General features: G+C 44.4%; 1 protein-coding gene across 4 annotated transcripts in view; it reads right to left on the reverse strand.

Moving 5' to 3' along the window:
- Positions 1–602: 602 nt before the first annotated feature.
- The window catches only part of ARHGEF3 (Rho guanine nucleotide exchange factor 3), a 229399-nt gene continuing 205490 nt past the window's right edge, over positions 603–24511 (reverse strand). For all 4 annotated transcript variants that reach the window (XM_084840053.1, XM_084840056.1, XM_084840055.1 and 1 more), the window contains 7 exons: positions 16230–16292; positions 15962–16058; positions 15202–15278; positions 13522–13779; positions 11976–12146; positions 9627–9813; positions 603–6666 (listed from right to left, as the gene is read on the reverse strand). In XM_084840053.1, coding sequence (XP_084696179.1) covers positions 6317–6666; positions 9627–9813; positions 11976–12146; positions 13522–13779; positions 15202–15278; positions 15962–16058; positions 16230–16292 — 1203 coding nt within the window. In that variant the 3' untranslated portion in view covers positions 603–6316. The remainder of the gene's footprint in view (positions 6667–9626; positions 9814–11975; positions 12147–13521; positions 13780–15201; positions 15279–15961; positions 16059–16229; positions 16293–24511) is intronic.

Consider the following 24511-nt stretch of genomic DNA (forward strand, 5'->3'; position numbering starts at 1 on the left):
TCATGAAGTTTCTTATCTAGTTTTACTAATCTTTTCTCTTTAGTTATTTAAACTACAATTACTCATTCGTTTTTTCTAATTATAACTGTAGTTTAACCACTGTAGTCCAGTTTGCACAATAATAAAATATCCATATTTTATAACAAAACACAAAGTACAAAAGTTTGAAGATGCATACTTGATTCAAAACTGTTAGGGTAGATGATTTTTTTAAAACATCAGGGTTCATGATTCAGCTACCACTCTTGGATTTTTATGGTGCTGTGCATCTGCTTCCTATACCCAGATATGTACAAGCACTTTGTTGTACTCAGGCAAAATGTTTGCATTGAGAATTACAATGCACGTTGCTTTCTAACTGTGATTTTCACATTACAGATGAGACAGATGAAATTGGTTAAAACAGATTTTTTTTTTACAGAGCCCATTCAATTTATGTCACATTTCAGTTACTTGTTTTATAAATTTTGATCATCAGTGAAGTATCCTCCATTTAGCTTAGATCAAATGTAAATATTACAAGTAGGATTTTTCAGAAATCAGTGAAGGTTTTGAAGTATGGGGTCATTTAGCTTTGCGTATTGAGCAAGAAGATATGAAAAAATTGTTCAGTGTAATTTATTTGAAATGCTTTGAGAAAAGTGCAAGTTATGCAAAATGATTTCATTAATACGTACATAATTTTTAATAAATGACAACATTACACAGTTTCTCCAACATTTTGGCAAGTATTTGTCATTTCAGTAGTACACATTCTAACAGCGCAATTCTGTGTAGGTTTACTCAGAAGTAGTTCCATCGAGTTCAATGGACCTTACTATCAGGCAAGTGTGTATAGCATTGTAGCCTAATGTATTTTCTATTTCCTTCTCTTTTGTAAAAATTCCACTGGTCCTGTTTGGATGTCACACTAAATCATAGTTCTCTTGTTCTGCTTTTCTTGATTGGCTAATACTCAGCTTCCAAAATGAAGCAATTTAAATAAATTACAAGCCTGAAAGAGAAAATAATTATCATGTTTAAATCCTATACATACAGAAATATGTTCTAGAGAATAAAATTGGCCATAATACTGTTTTTAAAAAATAGAAGTAAAATAATCTCTTTTATATTGATTAATTCAACACAATGATTCCTCTAACACGTGGGAAAACATATATACAAATTAAAATTGACACCTTATTTACTCCCCTAGTTTTTCTGTAAACATGTAAAATATACAACGTATGCATTTTGGCAATATTTTAGGAATATTACTGCATGTGCTGAGGTTGGAGTCAACATGGTACAGAAAATAACAATGGTTTGAGAGACAATTTCAGTGCACTAGGTTGTAAAATTTAGGGCCATCTTTAAGAAATGGATCAAATTTAGCATTCCAATATTGTTCAAACTTTCATTTGAAATTAAAGTTTGACCCAGAACTACCAATTTTATTGACATTTTCCCAGCTTTAAGGGTGCAAAGCTGATCAAAGTTGTTCTTGATCTTAAAGAGTTGGCGAAACATTTTCTGAGATGTAGAAGCCTTTGCAGTTCAGATGCCAGAGTTGCAGCACTAGTGGATATTGCAGACAGTTGCCTCAAGAAGCGAATACGAGGGCACACAGTAGGCCCTGAATGAGGCAAAATTCCTTCAATGGGCCCCAAAGAAAAATGATTGTGAATCATGGGTTTAAATCGAATGCGTAATCACATTTTTTTAAAAAAATATATAATTAAGCTAGTTAAAATCTTAATAGAATGCACCAAAAACATGAAGGTGATTTCTCTGAACATAACCAGTGAAAAATTGACACTTTTGTGAATATGTCTGGTAGAGTCCCATTCCCAGGGTTTGCAAGTTTCTGTAAGCATTTTATATAGGTCTAGACAGTCCATCCCCCTTCATGGATCACTGCCTTATTGTGGCGAAGGGGCTTGCGTAACTCAGTGAAGCCATAAGCTATGCCGTGCAGGGCCACCCAAGACGGACAGGTCATGGCAGAGAGTTCTGACAAAATGTGGTCCACTGGAGAAGGAAATGGCAACCCACTCCAGTATTCTTGCCAAGAAAACCCCACGGAACGTATCACAAGGTTAAAAGAGATGACGCCGGAAGATGAGCCCCTCAGGTCGGAAGGTGTCCAATATACTACTGGGGAAGAGCAGAGGGAATTTGCAAGTAGCGCCAGAAAGAGTGAAGCGGGTGGGCCAAAGCCTAAAGGACACTCAGCTGTGGATGTGTCTGGTGGTGAAAAGAAAGTCCGATGCTGTAAAGAACAATATTGTTTAGGAACCTGGAATGTCAGATCAATGAATCAAGGTAAGCTGGAGGTGGTCAAACATGAGATGGCAAGATTGAACATCGACATCTTGGGAATCAGTGAACTAAAATAGACAAGCACGGGCGAATTTAATTCAGGTGACCATTATATCTACTACTGTGGGCAAGAATCCCTTAGAAGAAATGGAGTAGCACTCATAGTCAACAAAAGGGTGGGAAAAGAGTACTGGGGTACAATCTCAAAAACGACAGAATGATCTCAGTACGAATCCAAGGCAAACCATTCAACATCACAGTAATTCAAGTCTATGCCCCATCCACTGAGGCCGAAGAAGCTGAGGTTGATCGGTTCTATGGAGACCTACAACACCTTCTAGAACTAACACCAAAAAAAGATGTCCTATTCATCATAGGGGATTGGAATGCTAAAGTAGGAAGTCAAGAAATCACCGGGATAACAGGCAGGCATGGCCTTGGTGTACAAAATGAAGCAGGACAAAGGCTAATAGAGTTTTGTCAAGAGAACACGCTGATCATAGCAAACACTCTTTTCCAACAGCACAAGAGGTGACTCTACACATGGACATCACCAGATGGTCAATATCGAAATCAGATTGATTATGTCCTTTGCAGCCAACGATGGAGAAGCTCTATACAGTCAGTAAAAACAAGACCTGGAGGTAACTGTGGCTCAAATCATGAGCTGCTTCTTGCAAAATTTTGGCTTAAATTGAAGAACATAGGGAAAACCACTAAACCATTCAGGTATGACCTCAATCATATCCCTTATGAATATACAGTGGAGGTGAGGAATAGATTTCAGGGATTAGACCTGATAGACAGAGTGCCTGAGGAACTATGGACGGAGGTCCGTAACATTGTTCAGGAGGCAGCAACTCAATCCATCCCAAAGAAAAAGAAATGCAAGAAAGCCAAGTGGCTGTCTGAGGAGGCTTTACAAGTAGCTGAGGAAAGAAGGGAAGCGAAAAGCAAGGGAGAAAGGGGAAGATATACCGAACTGAATGCAGATTTCCAGAGAATAGCAGGAGAGACAAGAAGGCCTTCTTAAATGAACAATGCAAAGAAATGGAGGAAAAGAACAGAATAGGAAAGCGTAGAGATCTCTTCAAGAAAATCGGAGATGTCAAGGGAATGTTTTGTGCAAAGACGGGCATGATAAAGGACAAAGAAGGCAGGGACCTAACGGAAGCAGATGAGATTAAGAAGGGGAGGAAAGAATACACAGAAGAACTATACAGGAAAGATCTGAATGTCCCTGATAGCCATGATAGTGCGGTCACTGAACTTGAGCCAGACATCCTCGAGAGTTAAGTCAAGTGGGCCTTAGGAAGCATTACTAACAACAAAGCTAGCGGAGATGACAGTATTCCAGCTGAGCTATTGAAAATCCTAAAAGATGATGCTGTTAAAGTGCTGCACTCAATATGCCAACAAATTTGGAACACTCAACAGTGGCCACAAGACTAGAAAAGGTCAGTTTACATTCCAGTTCCAAAGAAGGGCAATGCCAAAGAGTGTTCAAACTACCGTACAATTGCGCTCATTTCACATGCCAGCAAGGTTATGCTCAAATCCTACAAGCTAGGCTTCAGCAGTATGTGCACCAAGAACTACCGGAAGTACAAGCTGGGTTTCGAAGAGGCAGAGGAACTAGAGATCAAATCGCCAACTTTCGCTGGATCATGGAGAAAGCAAGAGAATTCCAGAAAAACGTCTATTTCTGCTTCATTGACTACACTACAGCCTTTGATTGTGTGGATCACAACAAACTGTGGCAAATTCTTAAAGTGATGGGAGTACCAGACCACCTTACCTGTCTCCTGACAAACCTGTATGAGGGTCAAGAAGCAACAGTAAGAACCGGACATGGAACAACTGATTGGTTCAAAATTGGGAAAGGAGTACGACAAGGCTGCATATTGTCTCCCTGCTTATTTAACTTATATGCAGAGTACATCATGAGAAACGCCGGGTTGGATGAATCACAGGTCAAAATTAAGATTGCCGGGAGAATTATCAACAACCTCAGATACGCAGACGATACCACCCTAATGGCAGAAAGCGAAGAGGATCTGAAGAGCCTCTTGTTGAGGGTGAAAGTGGAGAATGGAAAAGCTGACTTGAAACTCAACATTAAAAAAACGAAGATCATGGCATCTGGCCCCATACTTCCTGGCATATAGAAGGGGAAGAAAAGGAAGCAGTGACAGATTTTATTTTCTTGGGCTCCAAGATCACGGCAGATGGTGACTGTAGCCATGAAATTAAAAGACGCTTGCTCCTTGGGAGGAAAACTATGGCAAACCTAGACAGCATAGTAAGAAGCAGAGACATCACCTTGCCGACAAAGATTCGTATAATCAAAGCTATGGTTTTCCCAGTAGCAACGTATGGCTGTGAGAGCTGGACTATAAGGAAGGCTGAGCGCCGAAGAATTGATGCTTTCGAACTGTGGTGCTGGAGAAGACTCTTACGAGTCCCCTGGACTGCAAGGAGGTCAAATCAGTCCATCTTAAAGGAAATCAACCCTGACTGCTCATTGGAAGGACAGATACTGAAGCTCAAAGATTTTGGCCACCTAATGTGAAGAGAAAAGACACTGGAAAAGACCCTGATGCTGGGAAAGATTGAAGGCAAAAGGAGAAGGGGACAGCAGAGGATGAGATGGCGAGATAGCATCACCGATGCAATGAATATGAACTTGAGCACACTCTGGGGGAGAACGGATGACAGGAAGGCCTGGTGTGCTATGGTCCATGGGGTCACGAGGAGTTGGACATGACTTAACAACTGAACAACAAGACAGTCCATCTGGGTTTCATTCCAAATCTTGTCCCTGAAAAGGTCACTGAACAGATTCCCTGTAAAGGAGTGTTTATAAAAGTGTCCATACCTGTGAACCACATATTATGAGAACAGGTAGTATACGAGATAGTGAGGGAAGAAAGGCGTATTTTTTGCCAGCATGACATAATAGCCATCCCAAAGACAGGATGACGTTACATACAGCTAAAAGTGTGAATGTAAAAAACTATAAGGGATATTAGCACCATTTTACATACAAACCACCTGGCTGTGACACAGAAAGGGCTGCATGAAACAAAACAGAAGCAATTTAAACCAAATCACTGGGATATTTCAGTTCTACTTTTTTCTGGTACTTTACTTTTTCCTTGTTTTTCTAATGCTTTATTACAAATGGATTAGTAGATACACTGCCACCTGCTTATATAAAAGCACAATCATATAAAAATTCAGATTTTAATCTGAAGGTCCAGGTCTGGCAGCACCATCTGCTTTCAAATGACTGTTTGGCTTATACATTCTGCACTGGGCAGAATTTAGCTGTTAAATGCATGGATCTTGGCTTCCCCATAAGGACTCAGGAATCTATCTATACTTTAAGATTCCTGCTGACCTGATAGCAAAGCTACCTTAGGTTATCCTAAAACATAGAGCTTTTTCACAAATGCTTGTACATCACTTGATTTCTCATCGTTTCGTGAATGGACTCTCCACTGGCTCGCTCACACATAAAAGTGGTCACTGGATTGTGCAAGTCAAGTCATCCAGTAAGGAAACCATTCATTTTAGCCTTTCAAGCTTTTTGATACTTGTGTGTCATTTGCAACAAATGTCTGGCTTTGATAATCTTCTTTAAAAGCTTGTAGATACCTTGTGGTCAGCTGCCATGTAAGATATCAAAATAGGGTACTTTATAAACAGACATCTGTTATGTAATATGCATAAAAACAGTAGTTTAGAGATCATATCTACCAGCAGGACATTTGGAATAATTGATCAAGTACCTCTCTCAGCTACTGAAACATTTATAGAATATCACAGGATTATAATTGCCATACAGTCTAAATTACTCACACTGGCAGTTACAGTACTATGGTCAAAAAGTACAAATATAATAGAGACTGAGTTGACATTGTCACAAAAATATTAAAAAGTGCTTCTTGCTCCATATATGGAATGCTGATACTGTACAGATAAGACACAGAACACCTCTATGAAGTTTTTGTCAGACATTACTTTCTAATGCTTTGTTATTTTCCCAAGTGTCTGTCTGCTCCATGTGGTCACAGTCAATGCTGATTTCACTAGTGTCCATACTACAGTCAGACCCACTGTCTGATTGGTCCATTTGCTCAAGCTTTGATTCCTGCTCGGGTACTCTGTTCCTACTTGATGAGGTTAGCAAGGGTCCTTCGGAATCGGGCAGTCCACCCTCACCTGATACACACAAGACTGATTCTTTGGCTTGACGAATACAGTTGAGCCACTGCTGTTTATTGAAGGTGTCATTTGCTTGTAATGAATGGCACTGGCTTTGAGATCCGTTTGCGAAGCTGACTCTAAAGAAGTTTTTAACTGAAAGAAACCAGCCTTGTTAGTATATAGAATGCTTTCTGGAAGAGCTCATATGCTACTTTGTTAAATTTCAGAAGGAGATTAGATAGATAGATAGATAGATAGATAGATAGATAGATAGATAGATAGATAGATAGATGGTGTGTGTGTGTGTGGTATTTCTATACCACCTTTCTGAAACCAACTAAGGTGATGTTCAAAAAATTCAAAACTTAAAATAATAATCAGATAAAAACATAATAACACCATAAAAGCAACAATAAGAACCATGACAATTAAGGGTGATGTGATCACAATACTGTGCACAGGTTAGCAGCCTAACTGCCATATTTTGCACCAACTGAAATTTCTGGAAACTCTTAAAGGGTAGTTCAAGTCTTAGTTTGTTTCTTCCAGCAAAGTAATAGTAATCTAAATAGCTGCATATTCTATAAAGTGTTTTGAAGAACTTGGATTTTAGATAAAGTCCTCAATATTTATACTTCTATTCTACACTAAAGATACATCTCAACAGCACAGACCTGCACAATTTGGGGCCCACCAAGCCAAATGCAGCCTACCATCCATGCATTCATGTCCCACTAAGTCATTCTCCCCATGCCCCACACCATTTTGGCAGTTCCATATAAGCAGGAGCCAAAGCAGAGGAAGGTTAATTGAGTCTCCTCTATACAAAGCTTGGCGGGCAGGGGTTGGATTGGTCAGTTGCAAGCTGGACATGCCCACATGGGAGAAAACAGTTTCCTACACAAAATGCAGCTCTTCAAACTCAAAACAGTTTGTTTTCTTACTGTAATTACCTCCCCACCTTTTAACTTCTTTTTTTTTTTTAAGAACAAAGTCTCATACAAAAATTAAGTAATGCTAAAAATATGAGGCAATTAGCAGCCAGTGAGATGAAGTAATGGCAGTAAGCAGCAGCCACCACCAACAACAGAAAAAATGACAGAGAATTCTGTCAGTGGCCCTCATGGAACTCTGCACATCTACACAGTGTTGTCCTCGTCTATCCATGCCTCCAGTGATACTAGCAAGAGCACAGGGGCTCCCCTCTCTCCCAGTAATGTGGGCAGCCATTTACCACGGTCTCACTATCTCACCCGTGATCACTGCTGGGAATTAGGTTGCCATGTGTGTTTCACAGCATTATCCTTTAAACGCCACTCACTTAAGGTATCAGTACAAACACTTAAAGGTCTCCTTAGTCTTTCTTGGCAGCAGCATCTAGCACACTTTGATTTTTGAGCTGACATACTGCTTTTTAAACTCTTGCTCCTTCCTAAATAAGAAGCGGTTTGTTACTTTGTATGAATGAGACATTGTGGGGGGGGGGGGTTGTCTTCACCAGCAATTTACTCCGAGCTGGCTATGTTTGGAGGTCGTTAGGGATACATGATGTTGTGGCCATCCCACAGTCACCCCGGAGCTTATCTTGGAAAAAACAGTTCTTCTGAGACGACTTTTAGTCTGATTGTTTTCCTTAATTTGGCTTGTTTGCACTTCTGTTGTGGTGTGCACCACCCTCTGCATTTACTCCGGCATGACAGCCCTGCCCAGGGGTATGTCTCACCTGGCTTGACCTCACTAACCCCGATCAAGGGGTGTTTCCCCAATGTTTTCCCCGCCTGTGTTTCCTCACCGTTTCCACCAATTCACAGCTGGCCATTAGAGTTCTGAGCTACCTCATGGCGTTTACTTCACCTTGCCTACTACTAAACTCTGGTGGCTATCCTGGCAAAGTATACGTGTGCTGCAGGCAGCCTGTAACTTTTTTTAAAAAGTAAAGCATTAAAGCAAACTAGCGCTTTTGTCCGCAATACCTATACCCCCTATCGCACTATTGTGCGATACTGAGATAGTGGGTATAGGAATAGCTGGCAAATGTGAGATACTGAGACAGGGGGTATAGGTATTGCTGGACAAATGTGTGATAGTGACACAGTGACATTCAAAACCCCTTTGTAGGTGTGATTTGTTTAATTACTTCCTTTCAGGATAGGTGATTTCTTCCACCTCACTATGCCTCTATCACGCAATTGCTCTATCACAGAATTGTGCAATTGCATGATAGGACAATTGCGAGAGATAGGGGATGTAGGTGTTGCTAGACAAATGTGCAATAGTGACAAAGTGAGATAGCGCTTTTAAAGGGGAAGGAAAAAAAGAAATTGGCAGAAGCATAGGTTGGGGAAGCAGGTGTCTCCTCAGAAGTAACTCCCATTGTGGTCAATGAGGCTTGTTCCGTAAAGATCCATGCTGCGTGTCTTTACCATTTGCATTGTTGAAAGGAAGTAATTAGTGGGGGTGGGGTGGAAGAGAGAGAAAGAGACTGATTCCATGGGACCATTTCATGGGAGGAGATCTCCCAGGGTTTTATCAAGTATCAAAGGATCCACAGCTGTGTTTCCTTACTGTTTGCTTTGTTGGTGTAAGGAAGAAATTAGTGCTAAGCTCTGACCCATAGCGTTATGGGAATATCAGCGGAAGGAGATCCGGGAGGGGGGGGGGAATACTGTCTTACTGGCTGAGCAGCCCCTGCCAGTCTGGTAACATTTACTCCAGTCCCTCCACCCCACCCAGAAGTATGTTCTGTGAAGTGTCTTATACTGGTGCGAGCCCTGCGCTGATCAAAGCGCACCAAAACTGATTCTTTGAAAAAATCCGGGTAAGCCTCCATTCGCTTCTCCATTATCATGGAGAAACCCCCATGGTGGTTTCTGCTTCCAGGAAAGATTTTGGAAGAGTCTTGTAGTGCATGAGCAGAGGTTTCTTTTTTGGACCTTGTAACCTCTCACTTTACATTTCTAAGAGATTGATTCATTTATACAGTAGCTATTTGAAGAAAAATGCACATTTTCATTCTAACAAAGCAGTTAAATTGGAAGAACGCTTTAAACAAGAATATGCAATTCTGAAATTTCAAAATTTGATAAAACTGAAATAATCTTATTGTTTCTTACTTCTCTCATTGTTGCTAAATGCACCACGTATGGATCCACCCAATCGCATCTCTCCATCTTGCAAATCTTCCAGCACAAGATCCTTCACAGGAATGGGCTGCCGATACAGTTGGTAGCAGAGTTGTTCATTATAGGTAACAGTGCGAGTAATTACCAGCACTTCTTGGAAGAGAAAGACATGCAGTTTCTAGTGGTAAAGAAAAAGGAAATTGTGAGTTGTCATACTTACAGTTTTTGTTTCTAAGGGCACAATCCTATGCATGTTTAGACAGAAATAAGTCCTACAACTCCCAGCATTCCCCAACCAACCATGCTGGCTGGGGAATGCTGGGAGTTGTAGGAGGTTTTTTCTGTCTAAATATGCATAGGATTGTGCCCTAAATTCCCTAGTTGTTTTTTTTAAAGAAAAAAAAAAGTTCAGTAGCTCAGCACTGGACAGAAGAGGGGTGGAAATGGTCCATGACTATTAGGACATTTTCCCTATGCATTCAAATGGTAGTCTAGAGAAATTGCAGGATGATGTACCAAAAATATAGTCCTCAGAAGCAAATAGTTAAATGGTCTAAATGAGAAAACACCCTACTCTTAGCTTAAAAAGCAATGATTAAAAAACAAATAAATGCTGCAGTACCTTTGCTCTTTACAAGCAGCTTTCCCCCCGCCATCAAGGGTGCATATGAAAATAATGTACCCCTGGTGTATGCATTCATTGGCTGTCTGGTGAGAGCCATGACAGCCTGGGTGAAAACAGAAGTCTTTTTCTGACTAGTTGGGAAGCATAACTGAGCTCACAGAGAAGACAGGGACAAGAGTGTTCTTAGAGAGAAGTTGCCCATGCCCACAGAAATTCTTTTAATCTCTGTTAAATGGGTATAAACATCAATTAGTATTCCATGAACATGGAATCTAGCATCTATTCAAAAAACCTGGATGCATGTGGATTTACACTATGAGATGTAATATCTGTTATTCTCTTGAATAAATGTAGTTGTGTTCTCGATACATCTTTGTACAGCACATTTTTTTCCAATTTTGCCCACCCTTATAGGAGAACAAAAGTCGTATGGCTATGGGCACACTGGGACATTTATTTATATTTAGCATTATTACCCTGTCATTCAGCTCAAAGAACACTCAGGGCAGTTCTCTGAACAGTCCTAACACTACCACCACTTAAAAATACTATAATATTCTATAGTATGGAGGATGTAAACAACATCTAAAACTAGCAGTTATTTAGGTGTAGAATTATTTCCACATTTATTTTATTTCCATATAAAATTATGATACCATTTTTCTATAAAACATATTCAAAGTGGTTTACAATTAAAATAATACAATACAAAACAGTTTAAGAAGGTAACACTCAAACACTAATAAAAAAAATGCAAATATCTAAGTCATCAATCAAACCAAACATCATAAGGAGAAAAATAGGTTTCGGTCTGATCAGAACCTGGTTGGTGGACCACCAGGGGAATGCTATCTATATATGCCATCTCAAGTTCCATGAGGGACGAAAGGCAAGATATCAATATACTACAGTCAGAAACCATAATAAATAAGGTGTGCAAGGATGGAGTTTGACAGATCCCTCAAGGAAACAAGTTCTATAGTTGTGGCACAATGCTTCAAGTATCTCCAATTCTAATCTCATACAGATGGGGAATCAGGCATCCTGAAAGGGACATAGTGAATGGGGAAGCTAACATGAAGATGGTTAAGAGACGGCCTTTCTACATGAAGCTTTTATGCTACACCTTTACCAGAACTTCTGCTTTTGGATTCTTTGCAGGATTAAGATCAGCTCCTTTACATGTGTTTTTTTCCGGTGGGGGTGTGTGGTGGTGGTGTTCTTTTCTGGCTTTCTGTAAGTTCCATTACACAACCACTAGGCGATGTTGTGCTATAGCAGAATTGAGCATTACCCAGGGCTTTATAACACCATTCAGAAAAAATGCCACACTTTCCTTGTTAGGAAAAAACCCTGCAATAATGGATGCAAAGCATGGAGAGAGGCCCTGGAGGATGACGGCGTTGTGCAAAGGACCATGAATGAGCAATCACGAGAGCACAATAAAAGCCTCAGAGAGTCTAGGGGAATATGATAGGGGCTTATTATAAAACCTGACAAATGTGTTAAAAGTAGATAAAGAATACCTTCTCTCCTGAACACAATATGATCCATTCCACCCATGCCCCGCCTCCCAGTTCTAAACTCTGTTATAAAGCCAGTTGCAACCTTAAATGTCAAAATAAGCAGTTCACTCTGATTATAAATTATTATCAAAGTATAAAACAGATAAAACATCACTGGCAAAAAAGAGTTTTGAAAAATGAATTCCTTACCGCTCCCCTGTTGTTCTTTAGTTCACCATGACAACACACAACACGTGAATCATCTATCAGAGAGTCCTTTTGGCCTTCATCAAGATATATTAGCCTCTCTTTGTAATATTGACATTCAGATTCACCTGTCTTTTTGTTGATTTCCGCCACTATACCTTGGACAATATTAATCTGTGAGAAAGACAATTAAAGATAAATCATAATTTACCAAGCTAATTTTGCTACCTCCTGTCCTAGCTTTTTAAATGCTTGCTTCTGAAGTATTTAAAATCCTCCTAAAGGCCAGCAAAGAGCATGTCCTGGGGGAAAGCATTCCCAAGATGTCCAAAGAAAAAGCACTGTCCCTAACACAGTTAAGACTATTTGCCTTTTGGATCAACTTCCTGAAAAATTTTAACACTTCAAATTCATTTAGCCTGATGTGTCATATGATCTGACTTTAGCAATTTGCATTGTTGTATTACAACAGTACAATACAATGCAACTATTCTAGCATAAGCAGTCAGTGGATTATAGTGCTTACAGTCCCCTAGTTAAATTAAATTTTCCAAAACTATACTTTGGGAAAGGCAACCCTTCCAAAACTTAAATACCAGTATGCTAAAACTGAATATGCAGAACAAAATAAGGTTCTTTGAGTACCAAGTAACATATATTTACATTATATAATTGTGAACATTCTGTAAGGAAATTTATTAAAGTCAAGAGATTTGGGAAATAAATTGGCTAGACATGCAAATCAAATGCCACCTAAAGCTACAGGCTACAGCTATGTAATTTGGCACTGGAGCACATTGGTGCAACACTACTAGGCACTGTACATTAAGTACATGTACTGTACATGTCATGCCTGCCCTGCAGATCTGTGAGATAGATATAAAGCCAGAAATTGATGAGGAAAGAAACATGGTGATTCCTTTGTGGTTCCACATGGGGTGGCGGGGGAGGTGGTTTGGTGAGGCTACTTATAATCCTGTCCATAATGCTAGGATGAGGACCGCCCCTTTTCATGTACAACACTGCACACAAAAATCAAGAGCGTTTAGTAAAAACACAATGATAGGCAACTGATAGTCCCATTGGACAGACATCACCAGGTAAGTCTAGTGAGACTGGCAGTTTTTATGGTAAATCACTTCAGCTCTTGTCTATATAACACCTATTTGATGTAATGGGCAAAGTCAATTTTAATGATCACTAGAGAAGGAGCACATTGTTATTTTTCCCTTCACTCACATCAGTCAAGTCTTTTTCTTTAAAAAAAACGACTGGGGAATACCAGTTTTGAATATAATTAATGGCTATATATCATGACTTTAACGTACATATTACTTTTTTACTTATGCATTGCCTCGGTGCAATGGCATGATGGCGTCTTTCTTGAATACAGTTGTGTTAAGCATACAAGCAAAACAGAAACTGAGGCATGTCAGGAATGTGAATCTCTTCCATGCAAGAGCCTTGAAATTGACTGTGGCAACATTTTTAAACAATGCTCTATTATAGAAGATTAATTAGATTACTAAGTACATTACTAAGTACATACAGCTTCTTCAAGGTGCTGTTGGTCTGGATGATCATTTGGCGTGTGTCTCAGAATCTCTCTGAGTAGTAGTGGGTACTTCACCAGACGGCTTCTTGGGATGTCAAGGAAATTCCATAGGTCTAGTTTGCGGCTGAAAGGTGACTCTAGACAACGCTGCAGGAAATCTTGCACCCGATGGTCCTGCTTCTTATGGTCCAGCAAAGCTTTGGCAGCTACTTGGTTGCTACAATAGCTATCATAGGAATTCAGGCAAGGCAGCTAAGGAAAAAATAAATATTTGGAAATAGTTTGTGGGATGTACATTTGGCAAGTGTTTTTAATATATTCGCGTCCTCTAATTCATGTTCACGTTCTAAGAATATACATCTTGCACAGATTGTTTTCAACATTTTAATCCTGTTGCGCAGTGGTTTTGACTTATGCAAAAAAAAAAGCAACTTTTTATTTGATAATAGTTGCTACTGAAGGATACCAGTTCTACAGCTTATTTTATGATCCCAAGAAGCCTGGTACTGCTGCTTACTACCATCTAGAAGTATAAGGGAGCAATCCTAAGGCCACTAGACACTGTCTAGAGAGCCATAGGATTGTTCTGTTTCTGGGAACCAAGGTCGGAGCCAGGGCTCTGACCTCAGTCCCCAGAAACCGTGTTTTCCACTCCCTCATAGCCAGCGTGGTTCTCTCTGTGCTGGCTACATCTCCGTGCTTAGAAATGGAACACGGAGACAGGGAAAAGGGGGTGGTCCTGGGGGTGGTGAGGGGAGGACACAGCAGAAGCTGCTTTACACAGCTTCCTATCGAGTCTTCAGGCCCCTTCCCTCCCGCACTCCAAAATCGCCCGTCTAGGCAAAAATGCAGGGTGGCCGGAGCACGGAGGAGAGAATCCCCTCCATGCTCCAGCCACCCTTCATAGGATAGTCAGCAGCCTCCAAGTTTGGAGGCTGGCGATTATCTAGATGGGATTGCGTCCTAAATTGAGCAATCTAAAATATAATACAAAACAGACAGCAGCAAAACTGTTTAAACATTAAAAGCCTGTCATAAAAGAAATAAGAGGCCATACGGAGTTGACGTTTCTCTTCAGCTATCTACCATAACTCCAAAATGCAGTAGTGAGATGTGATGATATGATTGGTTCATTTATGCATGTGAAAGTAAGATAACCCTCACACATACATATCCCTTTCTCCATATTTAGATACCTTAACATTTTCTTCTTTATTGAACTTTACTTCTTCCTTTCAAGGCTCTTCTGTCCTTACTCTGCGCTTTACCATGTAACATCGCTACATAGATAAGCACAGATCTTAGACATTTCAAGACACTTGGACCTTGCAAGGGAGGAGGCTGTCTGGCAAAAGAGGTGCAAGTGGCTCTGTCCACAGTGACCCCTTGGCTCTGCCTCTGCCAGCGGGCTGCCCTCTGTTCTCTCAGCCTAAGTAGTCACCAGTCACCACTGCAATTTAGCTCTACTCATTAGAAGATGAACGCCCACATAGGGTTTAGATTGTTTGTAAATCCTGACATCAGTGTCCATTCTTTGCATATTTTACTAGCCTCAGTTATCATACTGCCTGATTGCTGTGATATCCAAATACTATTATCTTGTTTTCAATTTTCTAACCTCGAAAAATGGTAACAAGAAAACAAGTTAGCACCATTTATGAACATTTTCCATACCCAGCCAACAAGGATGTGACCAGCTGAGTCTGTAGATCCATCAGGCTTCCTAATTTCTTTCAGTCTCCTAAGAAGATCTGATGAAAATACAAGGGAAATAAAACATTAAAAACATTATGGAAAAAATCATGGCTTGTAAAGAAATACAATCTTCAACTTTCTCAGGTGCTGGTATGTGAGACCTTCACTGTCTTTGATGGCCTGGTTATCACTTCATCATGAGAGACAATGGTAGTTTGATATATATATATATATATATACAGAGGTCCACCCACACACATACACACCACAATTACACAAATCTTATGAAAAAGTTGAAATGGACAATTATTTTAAAAACCCTCTGATAGATCGAAAATAAATTTTGCTGGTACACAGATAGCCACTTCCACACAGTTTTTGCCAGTGAAGTTTTTTTGGGAACATTTTACCCAAGTAATGAAACTTTAACAGTGTAAATACTGAACCAATTCCAAGATGTGTGTCAACAAAGACACTGAAAGTTAAAATCAACAAACACAGCAACGACAACTAATAAAACCATAATGTAGTTGGTAAACAATGAAAAGTCAATTCCAATATACATTCTTCCTCCATACACAAAAATCCACACAGGATTTTGTAGGGGAGCTCAAAGATTAGATTCCTTTCCATTTCAGTTCATGGGTTTTCTTTCCTTCAAATCCATTGTGGAATTTGCAGTCCAAAATACCATTTTACACAACTGTTCCGCAAACATATTGAATAAAAAGAATCATACCTTCATGCAGAGGAATTAAAGAGTCCAGTGTCCCAAAAATTTGGTTTAATTCTTGCTCTGACATTATAGAGAGCTTAAGCATCGGGTCATGGTAAGCCTGCACAAAGACAGAAAAGTCATAAAATAAACACATATTTGAAATTTCCAAATTAATGATATCCTTTACACTCTGGCTCTTGTGCCCCCCAAATTTTTATGTATTAGAAACCTTATCCATATGCCTATGAACAAATTCAATAGAGGGACAAAACATTCAAGAGTATAATACCTTCTTCGCTAACTTCAAGTCTTCTATCAAGTCTTCTTCCCCTTGCAAAAGCTCGAAAATAGCCTGTAAAAGGAAACATAATCTTGAAAAATGCAGGTTGCTTACCCATAACTGTACTTTATTTTATTTTTATTATTAAATTTATTAATCGCCCATCTGGCTCGTCACCCAGCCACTCTGGGCGATGTACAACACACAATAAAAACAATTTAAAACAATAAAATTCTACAATAAAAACATTTTCTAAAATACCCTAACCCACCCCAAACGCCTGCCTGAACAACAGCGTTTTTAATGCATGACGGAAGCTCATTAAAGAGGGGGCATGACGGAGTTCCCTAGGGAGGGAGTTCCACAGAGTGGGGGCCACCACAGAAAAGGCCCTCTCCCTCGTCCCCACCAGTCTAGCTGTCCTGGCTGATGGGACAGAGAGAAGGCCATCCGAGGCTGATCTTGTTAAGCGGCCTGTCTGGTGCTGCTGGAGGCGCTCCTTAAGATAGGCTGGGCCGGAACCATATAGGGTTTTAAAGGTCAAAACCAACACCTTGAATTTGGCTCGGAAAACAACTGGTAACCAGTGCAACTCCTTCAGCACTGGAGTGATGTGATCTTGCCGGTGGCTGCCTTTAATCAGGCGAGCCGCCGCATTCTGTACCAGCTGCAGTTTCTGAACCGTCTTCAAGGGTAACCCCACGTAGAGTGCATTACAGTAGTCTAAACGAGAGGAGACCAGGGCATGTACTACCGATGGGAGCAGATGGTCGGGAAGGAAGGGGCGCAGCCGCTGTATCAAATGGAGTTGATACAGCACTGTCTGGCTCACAGCTGACACCTGAGCCTCCATGGACAGCTGGGAGTCCAAAATGACCCCCAGGCTGCGGACCTGGTCTTTCAAGGGTAGCCGTACCCCATTCAACACCAGGTCAACATCCCCTAGCCTCCTCTTCTCTCCCACCAAAAGTACCTCGGTCTTGTCAGGGTTCAGCTTATTCCTCCCCATCCAGCCACTCACCGTCTCCAGACATTTGAAAAGCACCTTGTCCACTTCATCAGGAGGAAGAAGCTGGAACCGATCCCACAAAACCGGTTTGCCACAGGCCGCCTCTTGCTCACTAACTGTATCCACAGCGTGCAGAGTAATACACCTAATCTGATCAATTTTATCTGCAAAGTGCCTTGCCAAGGCCTCACAGGAGGCCTTAGAATGCTCCAGTGGTTCCGGAGCCACAGGACCGACCAGGCTCCGGACCACTTGGAACAGCCTCCTGGGACAGCACTCTGCAGATGCGATGGAGGCAGCATAATATTCCTTTTTTGCTGCCTTCACTGCCACATGATAAGCTGAAGATACAGCTCTAGCCCGTGTCTGATTGTCTTTGGAGCGAGACTTCCGCCACCGGCGCTCTAGCCGTCTCACCTCCTGTTTCAGAGCTCGTAACTGCGGATTGAACCATGGTGCAGTCCGAGCCCTGTTCAGGGGGAGAGGGCGTTTCGGAGCCACCTGATCTAATGCCCCAGTGATTGCGGCATTCCAGCCACCCACCAGGGTTTCGACCGAGTGGCCGTTGGCATGCCCCAGAGAATCCCCAAGCACGTTCAGGAATCCATTTGGATCCATAAGACGCCTGGGGCGGACCATTTCAATGGGTCCTCCACCCCTGCGGAGGGGTTGTGGAACCGAGAAGTCCAACGTCACCAGATAGTGATCTGACCATGACAAGGGGGTGGTGGATATACCCCCGACTTCCAGATCACTCCCCGCTTCTCCAGAAACAAACACAAGGTCTAGTGCATGACCGGCTACATGGGTGGGTCCAGTTAGAATATGGTGCAGCTCCCAGGAGGCCATGGTCTCCATGAAGTCCTAAAGTGCTCCTGTAAGGATGGCCTCTGAATGTACGCTGAAGTCCCCCAACACCAGTAAGTTAGGGGACTGCACACGCACATCAGAGACCACCTCGGCCAGGGAGTCAGTCGTGCAGCGGGGTGGACGGTACACGAGCAGAATCCCCAGACTGCCCTTCGGGCCCAACCTCCAGTACATGCACTCAGCAACCTTGGTCTCCCGGAGAGGGGGTCTGGTGAAGACTAAGGATTCTCGGTAGATAACAGCCACTCCCCCTCCCCGATCCCCAGCCCTCGGCTGCTGTGCATACGAAAATCCAGCTGGACACATGGCTGCAAAGGTTGGAGCAGCAGCCTCGGCCAGCCAGGTCTCCGTAATACATGCCAGGTCTGCACCCCCATCCAGGATCATGTCATGGATGAGGGAGGTTTTCTGGGTAACAGACCTGGCATTGCAGAGCAGCAAACGAAGGCCAGAAGATGGGGTCACGCCTCCCCCAGCCATCCTTTGGCTCTGGACAGGCCCGGAGCAGGGGACAGATACTACACATCTCTCGCTTGTTCCCCTTACCTGGCATGGCCTGCCCCTAGCACTCCGCCAGCGCCTGCCACCCAGCCTCGGTATGTTCTGGCCCCCAACACTCTCCCCACTGCCTCCATCAGGTGGACACATGCCCCCTCGCTCCTGCCTATCAGGCAGGCTACCCACCCCTAAAACCACAACAAAATCCCCCAAGAAAAAGAACACACACACACACACAACAATTAAAAATCCCCTTAAAAATAATGCCAGGCCGGAGTCCACAGGGAAGGCCAGGTGGTGGTGGTGGTGGTGGTGGCGGCGGCGGCAGCAGCAGCAGCCGCTGCAGGCCCAGCAGCAGCAGGCGCGCCTCTTCCCCGGTGATGGTGGTGGCCTCTCCTGCAGGCCCTGGCTCTCCCAGGCCACCTCAGCCAGCCAGCTTAAGTAGCCCCTCCAGGGAGGGCAGGTGGAGCAGCACAGCTGGCTCGGTACCTGGGGGCCTGCAGGGACTGACGGTCTGCCAGGCAGAAGTCTCCAGGGAAGGCCTGGTGGTGGTGGCAGTGGCGGCGGCGGCGGCAGCGGCGGCGGCAGCAGCAGCAGCAGCAGGCCCAGCAGCAGCAGGCCCAGCAGCAGCAGGCCCGCCTCTTCCCTGGTGGTGGTGGTGGCGGCCTCTCCTGCAGGCCCTGGCTCTCCCAGGCCTCCTCAGCCAGCCAGCTTATGTAGCCCCTCCAGGGAGGGCAGGTGGAGCAGCACAGCTGGCTCGGTACCTGGGGGCCTGGTCCTGCAGGGACTGGCGGTCTGCCAGGCAGAAGTCTCCAGGGAAGGCCTGGTGGTGGTGGCAGCGGTGGTGGCGGTGGCGGCAGCAGCAGCAGCAGCAGCAGGCCCAGCAGCAGCAGGCCCAGCAGCAGCAGGCCCGCCTCTTCCCCGGTTGTGGTGGTGGCCTCTCCTGCAGGCCCTGGCTCTCCCAGGCCACCTCAGCCAGCCAGCTTATGTAGCCCCTCCAGGGAGGGCAGGTGGAGCAGCACAGCTGGCTCGGTACCTGGGGGCCTGGTCCTGCAGGGACTGGCGGTCTGCCAGGCAGAAGTCTCCAGGGAAGGCCTGGTGGTGGTGGCAGCGGCGGCGGCAGCAGCAGCAGCAGGCCCAGCAGCAGCAGGGCCAGTAGCAGAAGGCCCGCCTCTTCCCCGGTGGTGGTGGTGGCTTCTCCTGCAGGCCCTGGCTCTTCTTCGAGTGGTCATCTGTGCATTCACACACATGGGCTCTGTGCCTGTGCTGAGTCCAGTCGGGAAGCTTCCATAGCTGAGGAACGTTTTAGTGGGATCCCTTCCCCCACTGTCCACTGCACATGTCCCAGTGGGTTCCCGCCCATTCCCTCAGTTCCATGAGACCGCCTAATGTGGCGTTGGATCCGAGGGAAATCAATCACACCTTGGTACCAACATCAAATGCGACACTGACACTGAAGTGGGGACGGTGGGAGGGTTGTTTGAATGCACAGATGACCACTCGAAGAACTACAGTTACAGGTAAGCAACCTGCATTTCTTCTTCGTGGTCTCTGTGCATCACACATACGGGCGACTAACAAGCTCACTTACTGCAGGAGGGTAGGTGTCTTTAAGTCAAAACTGATGACAGGACGGCTCGCCCAAAAGCACAGTCTGAACGTGCTTGAATGTCGAGTTTGTAGTACTTCACAAACGTTGACGGTTTCGACCATGTCGCTGCCCTGCACAAGTCCGACAACAGTAAACCTCTGGTGAAAGCCGTAGACGTGGCCACTGCACGAGCGCACACCAAGGGGATGAGGGCATTCCAACCCTGACAAATCATAGGCCAATCCAATGGTCTGCACAACCCAGGAGGCCAGTCATTGGGAGGAGACAGGAGAGCCCCTCTTAGGACCACCGTAATAAATGAAAAGGCATTGCATGGTATGGAACGATGCCGTCTGTCAGGGTGGAAACTGAGCCAATAGAACCCCAGAGCAGTTCTGATTCTGAGGAGGAACAGCAATCCGTGGGAGAGGAGCGCGCTCATCTCTCACAGGCACAGCAGCTGACAGAGATTCCTCCTGCCAGCATTCCTAAGATAGATAGTGCACCTGGCAGCGAGAGAGTGCGGGAGGGGGGCTTGCTGGACGCTTGACGCCGAGAGCGAAGACAGCTGGAGGGCGTGGAAAGGAGGCGTAGTGCTCCTTTGGCACGCAAGCAATGGTCACGTCCCAAGGACCCAAGGGAAAGAGGAACTCTCCCTAGCCCATAAGTTCAGGGTCTTCCTGTGATTCTCCTTCAAATGGGGACCAACTGCCTAACCTGGAGCATAGGCTACTCTGCTGTTCCTTGCTTAGTCGCTGGTGATTAGCATCTGAAAGAGTCATTACGCTGTAAAAGGATTAAAGCCTTGAAAAGAATCCTTTTGTCTGTGTCTTGAGTTAGCTACTGGAGTAGACTGAAAGAGGCCGCCAGGGCACTTCTGACACCGTCCTGGATTTGTAGAAAGCCAGTGCCCTCCTGAAATTGAGAGAGTGCAACTTACTCTCCAGGTCAGAAGAGGGGTCCGGGAAGAAGGTTGGGAGCAATATGGACTGGTTAACATGGAAGTCAGAGACTACTTTTGGGAGAAAGGCAACATCTAGCCTAAGATCAACCTTGTCTTTATGAAAAGTCATGCATGGATGGTCTACCCTCAAGGCACAAAGTTCACTAACACGTCTAGAGAACGTGATAGCCACTAAGAAGGCAATTTTCCATGAGAGCAGGCGAAAGTCTGTCATGGCCAGGGGTTCAAAAGGCATTGTCCAAAGAGGTGTGAAGAGGACCGAAAGCATGACGATTGGCAGAGGACTGGAAAGAGGACCATTTCACGGCATAGGAACGACAAGTAGCCAGCTCCCTCGCCGCATCGAGGATTGCCTGAACTCCAGGCTGAACCTGAGAAGGAGAGATCAGTGCTGGATCCTCCAGGCTGTGAGGCACAATGTGTGGAGGTGGCAAATCCTGCCTCGGTCCAGAGCGATTATGTCCGGATCCTGCAGAAGGCGGAAGAATCGTCTCCTCACAAGGTGGCGTAAAGTTGGAAGCCATGGTTGTCTCGGCCACCAAGAAGCAACAAGAATGCAGTCCGTCCTGTTGTGTGCTATCTTCTGCAGCACCTTGGAGAGGAGCAGAAATGGCAGGAACAGGTAAAAAAGTTCTCCCCACCACCAAATTTGGAAAGTATTGCCTAGGGAGGATCGACCGACTCCTGCTCTCATACAGAAGTGGGAGCATACGGCATTTGCTGCAGTGGTGAACAGATCTGTTGTTGGAGTGCCCCAATGCTGGAAGAGGAGATGTAGACTAGAAGCTGACATCTGTCACTCGTGAGGAGACTGGTACCGTCGGCTTAGAGTGTTTACTAAGACATTGTCCTTTCCAGCAATATGAACAGTGCTCAAGAGAATGCCCCGCTGAATTGTCCATTGAAAAATGCTCAATGTGAGGTTGACGAGTCATGAAGAATGTGTCCTGCCCTGCTTCTGGATGTGCCAGAAGACTGATGTATTGTCCATCAAGATTTGAATGTGTCTGCCTTGAAGGTAAGGCTCGAAAGCATGCATTGCTTTCCACGTCGCAAGGAATGCCAAAAGATTTATGTAGTATTCCTTTTCTTTTGGAGAGCATAGGCCCTGATTGGGCTCCCCATCCGGAAAGCGAGGCGTCCGCTGTCAAGACTCGTGTACGCTGGATGAAAGGCATGCCCCGATCCAAATTGTAAGGCTGTATCCACCAGAGGAGGGGCGTTAGCACCTTGGTTGGGACGAAAAGGCGACAGCACCGAGCATCTAGGCTGGAGTTGTAGTTTCGAAGTAACCAATTTTGTAGTAGTCGCATCCAAAGTCTTTCCCACCTGACAACAGAGACCGTAGCAGCCATGTGGCCCAAGAGAACTTGAATGGAGTGGGCAGTGACCAAACGACGGGTAAAGACAGTCTCCGCAAGAGCATTTAATTGTGTTTGTTGACTGAGAGGGAGGTAGGCTCACGCAACCATGGAATCCAGTAGAGCTCCTATAAACTGGAGAGGTTGAGTTGGCTCCAAAGTTGACTTTTCTCTGTTGACATAGAGACCCAATGCGCCCAGAAGGTTCAAAACAATTCCAATAGCATGGCAAAGATCCCTCCTTGAATCCGAGACCAGGAGCCAATCTTCGAGATAAGGATAAATTCCGATGCCTTGCAGTGTCAGGTAGACACAACCACCATGCACTTGGTAAAAACTCTCGGAGTGATCGCCAGGCCGAATGGCAGGACCCGAAACTGGAACATGTTGGTACCAGTGATGAAGCGCAGGTATCAATTATGGGCATCCGCAATTGCTATGTAGAAGTAGGTGTCCTTCAGGTCCACAGCAGCAAACCAGACATTTTTTCGAAGAAGGAGGAGGATTGTAGCCAAAGTGTACCTTTGTACATTCTGTACCTTCTGGATTGATAAACTTGTTCAAGTTCCTTAAATCCATGATGGGGCAAAGGCCTCCACCCCGTTTCGGTATGGTGAAGTACAGGGGAAGAAGCCGTCATCCTGATGGAATGGAAGGACTCTCTGAATAGCTCCCTTTTGGAGCAAGGTAGACGTCTCCAGAAGGAGGGCCAGTGAAGGTGGTGTGACGCAAACAGCCCCCAGTGGGGGAAGAGTGTGAAATTCTATCATATAACCCCAAGCAATTATGTCCAACACCCAGGTGTCTGATGTTATCCTCTTCCAGGTCCGTAGGAAGCGTGACAGAATGGAACCAAGAAAGAGAGTGTTGGAAAGAGTGGGAGCAATGAACATCGGGGAGTCAAAGCTAACGCTTTGAAGATAAGTTGTTCCTGCTGCGGAGTTGACAAAATTTAGCAGAGGAAGTAGGCTCTTTCTTTTATTGAGTCGGTTGGTAGTGCTGGTACCGGTCAAACTGCTGCTTGGTCATGTATGGTTGGGGCCAAAACCATCTGTGACCCTTGTACTTTTGCTGTAATGGTTGAGGGGCCAAGCCCATTTTGGTTATCTTCGCTTTCTGGACAGAGTCCATCTGCTCATCCGTTTTTTAATTGAAGAGCCCTTCTCTGTTAAAAGGCAGATCTTCTATTCAAGACCTAGCTTCAGGAGTCAAACCCACAGACCTCAGCCAAGCATGTCTTCTGAGGGCAATGGAACCGACTATTGATTTGGCATGACAATCTGGGGCATGCCTCGAAGTATTAATCTGCTGTCTTGATAATCTGACAGCTTCGGCATGGAAGACCCTAGCAAGTTCCTTTTGATCCTCTGGAAGGATCACAGAGGGAATCCATCTTCTCCCACAGAAATAACTGATATCTGATAGTTGGCCACTCGGAGCCCCAAAGCAGCCATTGAATACATCCTCCGACCCAGGAGGTCCAATCTTCTCCCTTCTTTATCAGCAGGAGATGCATGAGACTTCTGTGAGCGAACCTGCGCTGCCTCCACAATGATGGAATTGGGGTGTGGATGTAAATACAGGAATGTCGTGTCCTTTTCCTGCACTCTATAAAGGGATTCAAGGCATTTGGATGTTGGAGCCATGGAGGAAGGAGCCTTCCAAGACTGGTGGACTGTCTGTAAAAGAGTCAGGAGAAAAGGCACTGCTACCAGTTTCAACGTTTCGGTGTGGTCAGCATCGAAAACAGGATCCTGTATATGCTCCTCCAGTTGCTGTACATCGATTCCTAAAGACTGCACCATTCTGCAGACTTGTTCAGCAAAGTGAAACATATCCTCAGAGAGGGACACCCCATCAAAGGAGCCCACTATATCGTCCGGAGATGGAAGGGACGGCAGAACAGAGGAGTATGACAAAGAATCCGATTGGTAGTCATCGGTGGAGTCATGGTGCAAAGTTGCTGGTGGAACAGTCTGTTGATGGAATCGGTGGTAG

Source organism: Heloderma suspectum, chromosome 2 (genome assembly GCF_057233095.1).
Source record: "Heloderma suspectum isolate Gila_16-S chromosome 2, 16-S_ref, whole genome shotgun sequence".
Lineage (NCBI taxonomy): Eukaryota > Metazoa > Chordata > Lepidosauria > Squamata > Helodermatidae > Heloderma > Heloderma suspectum.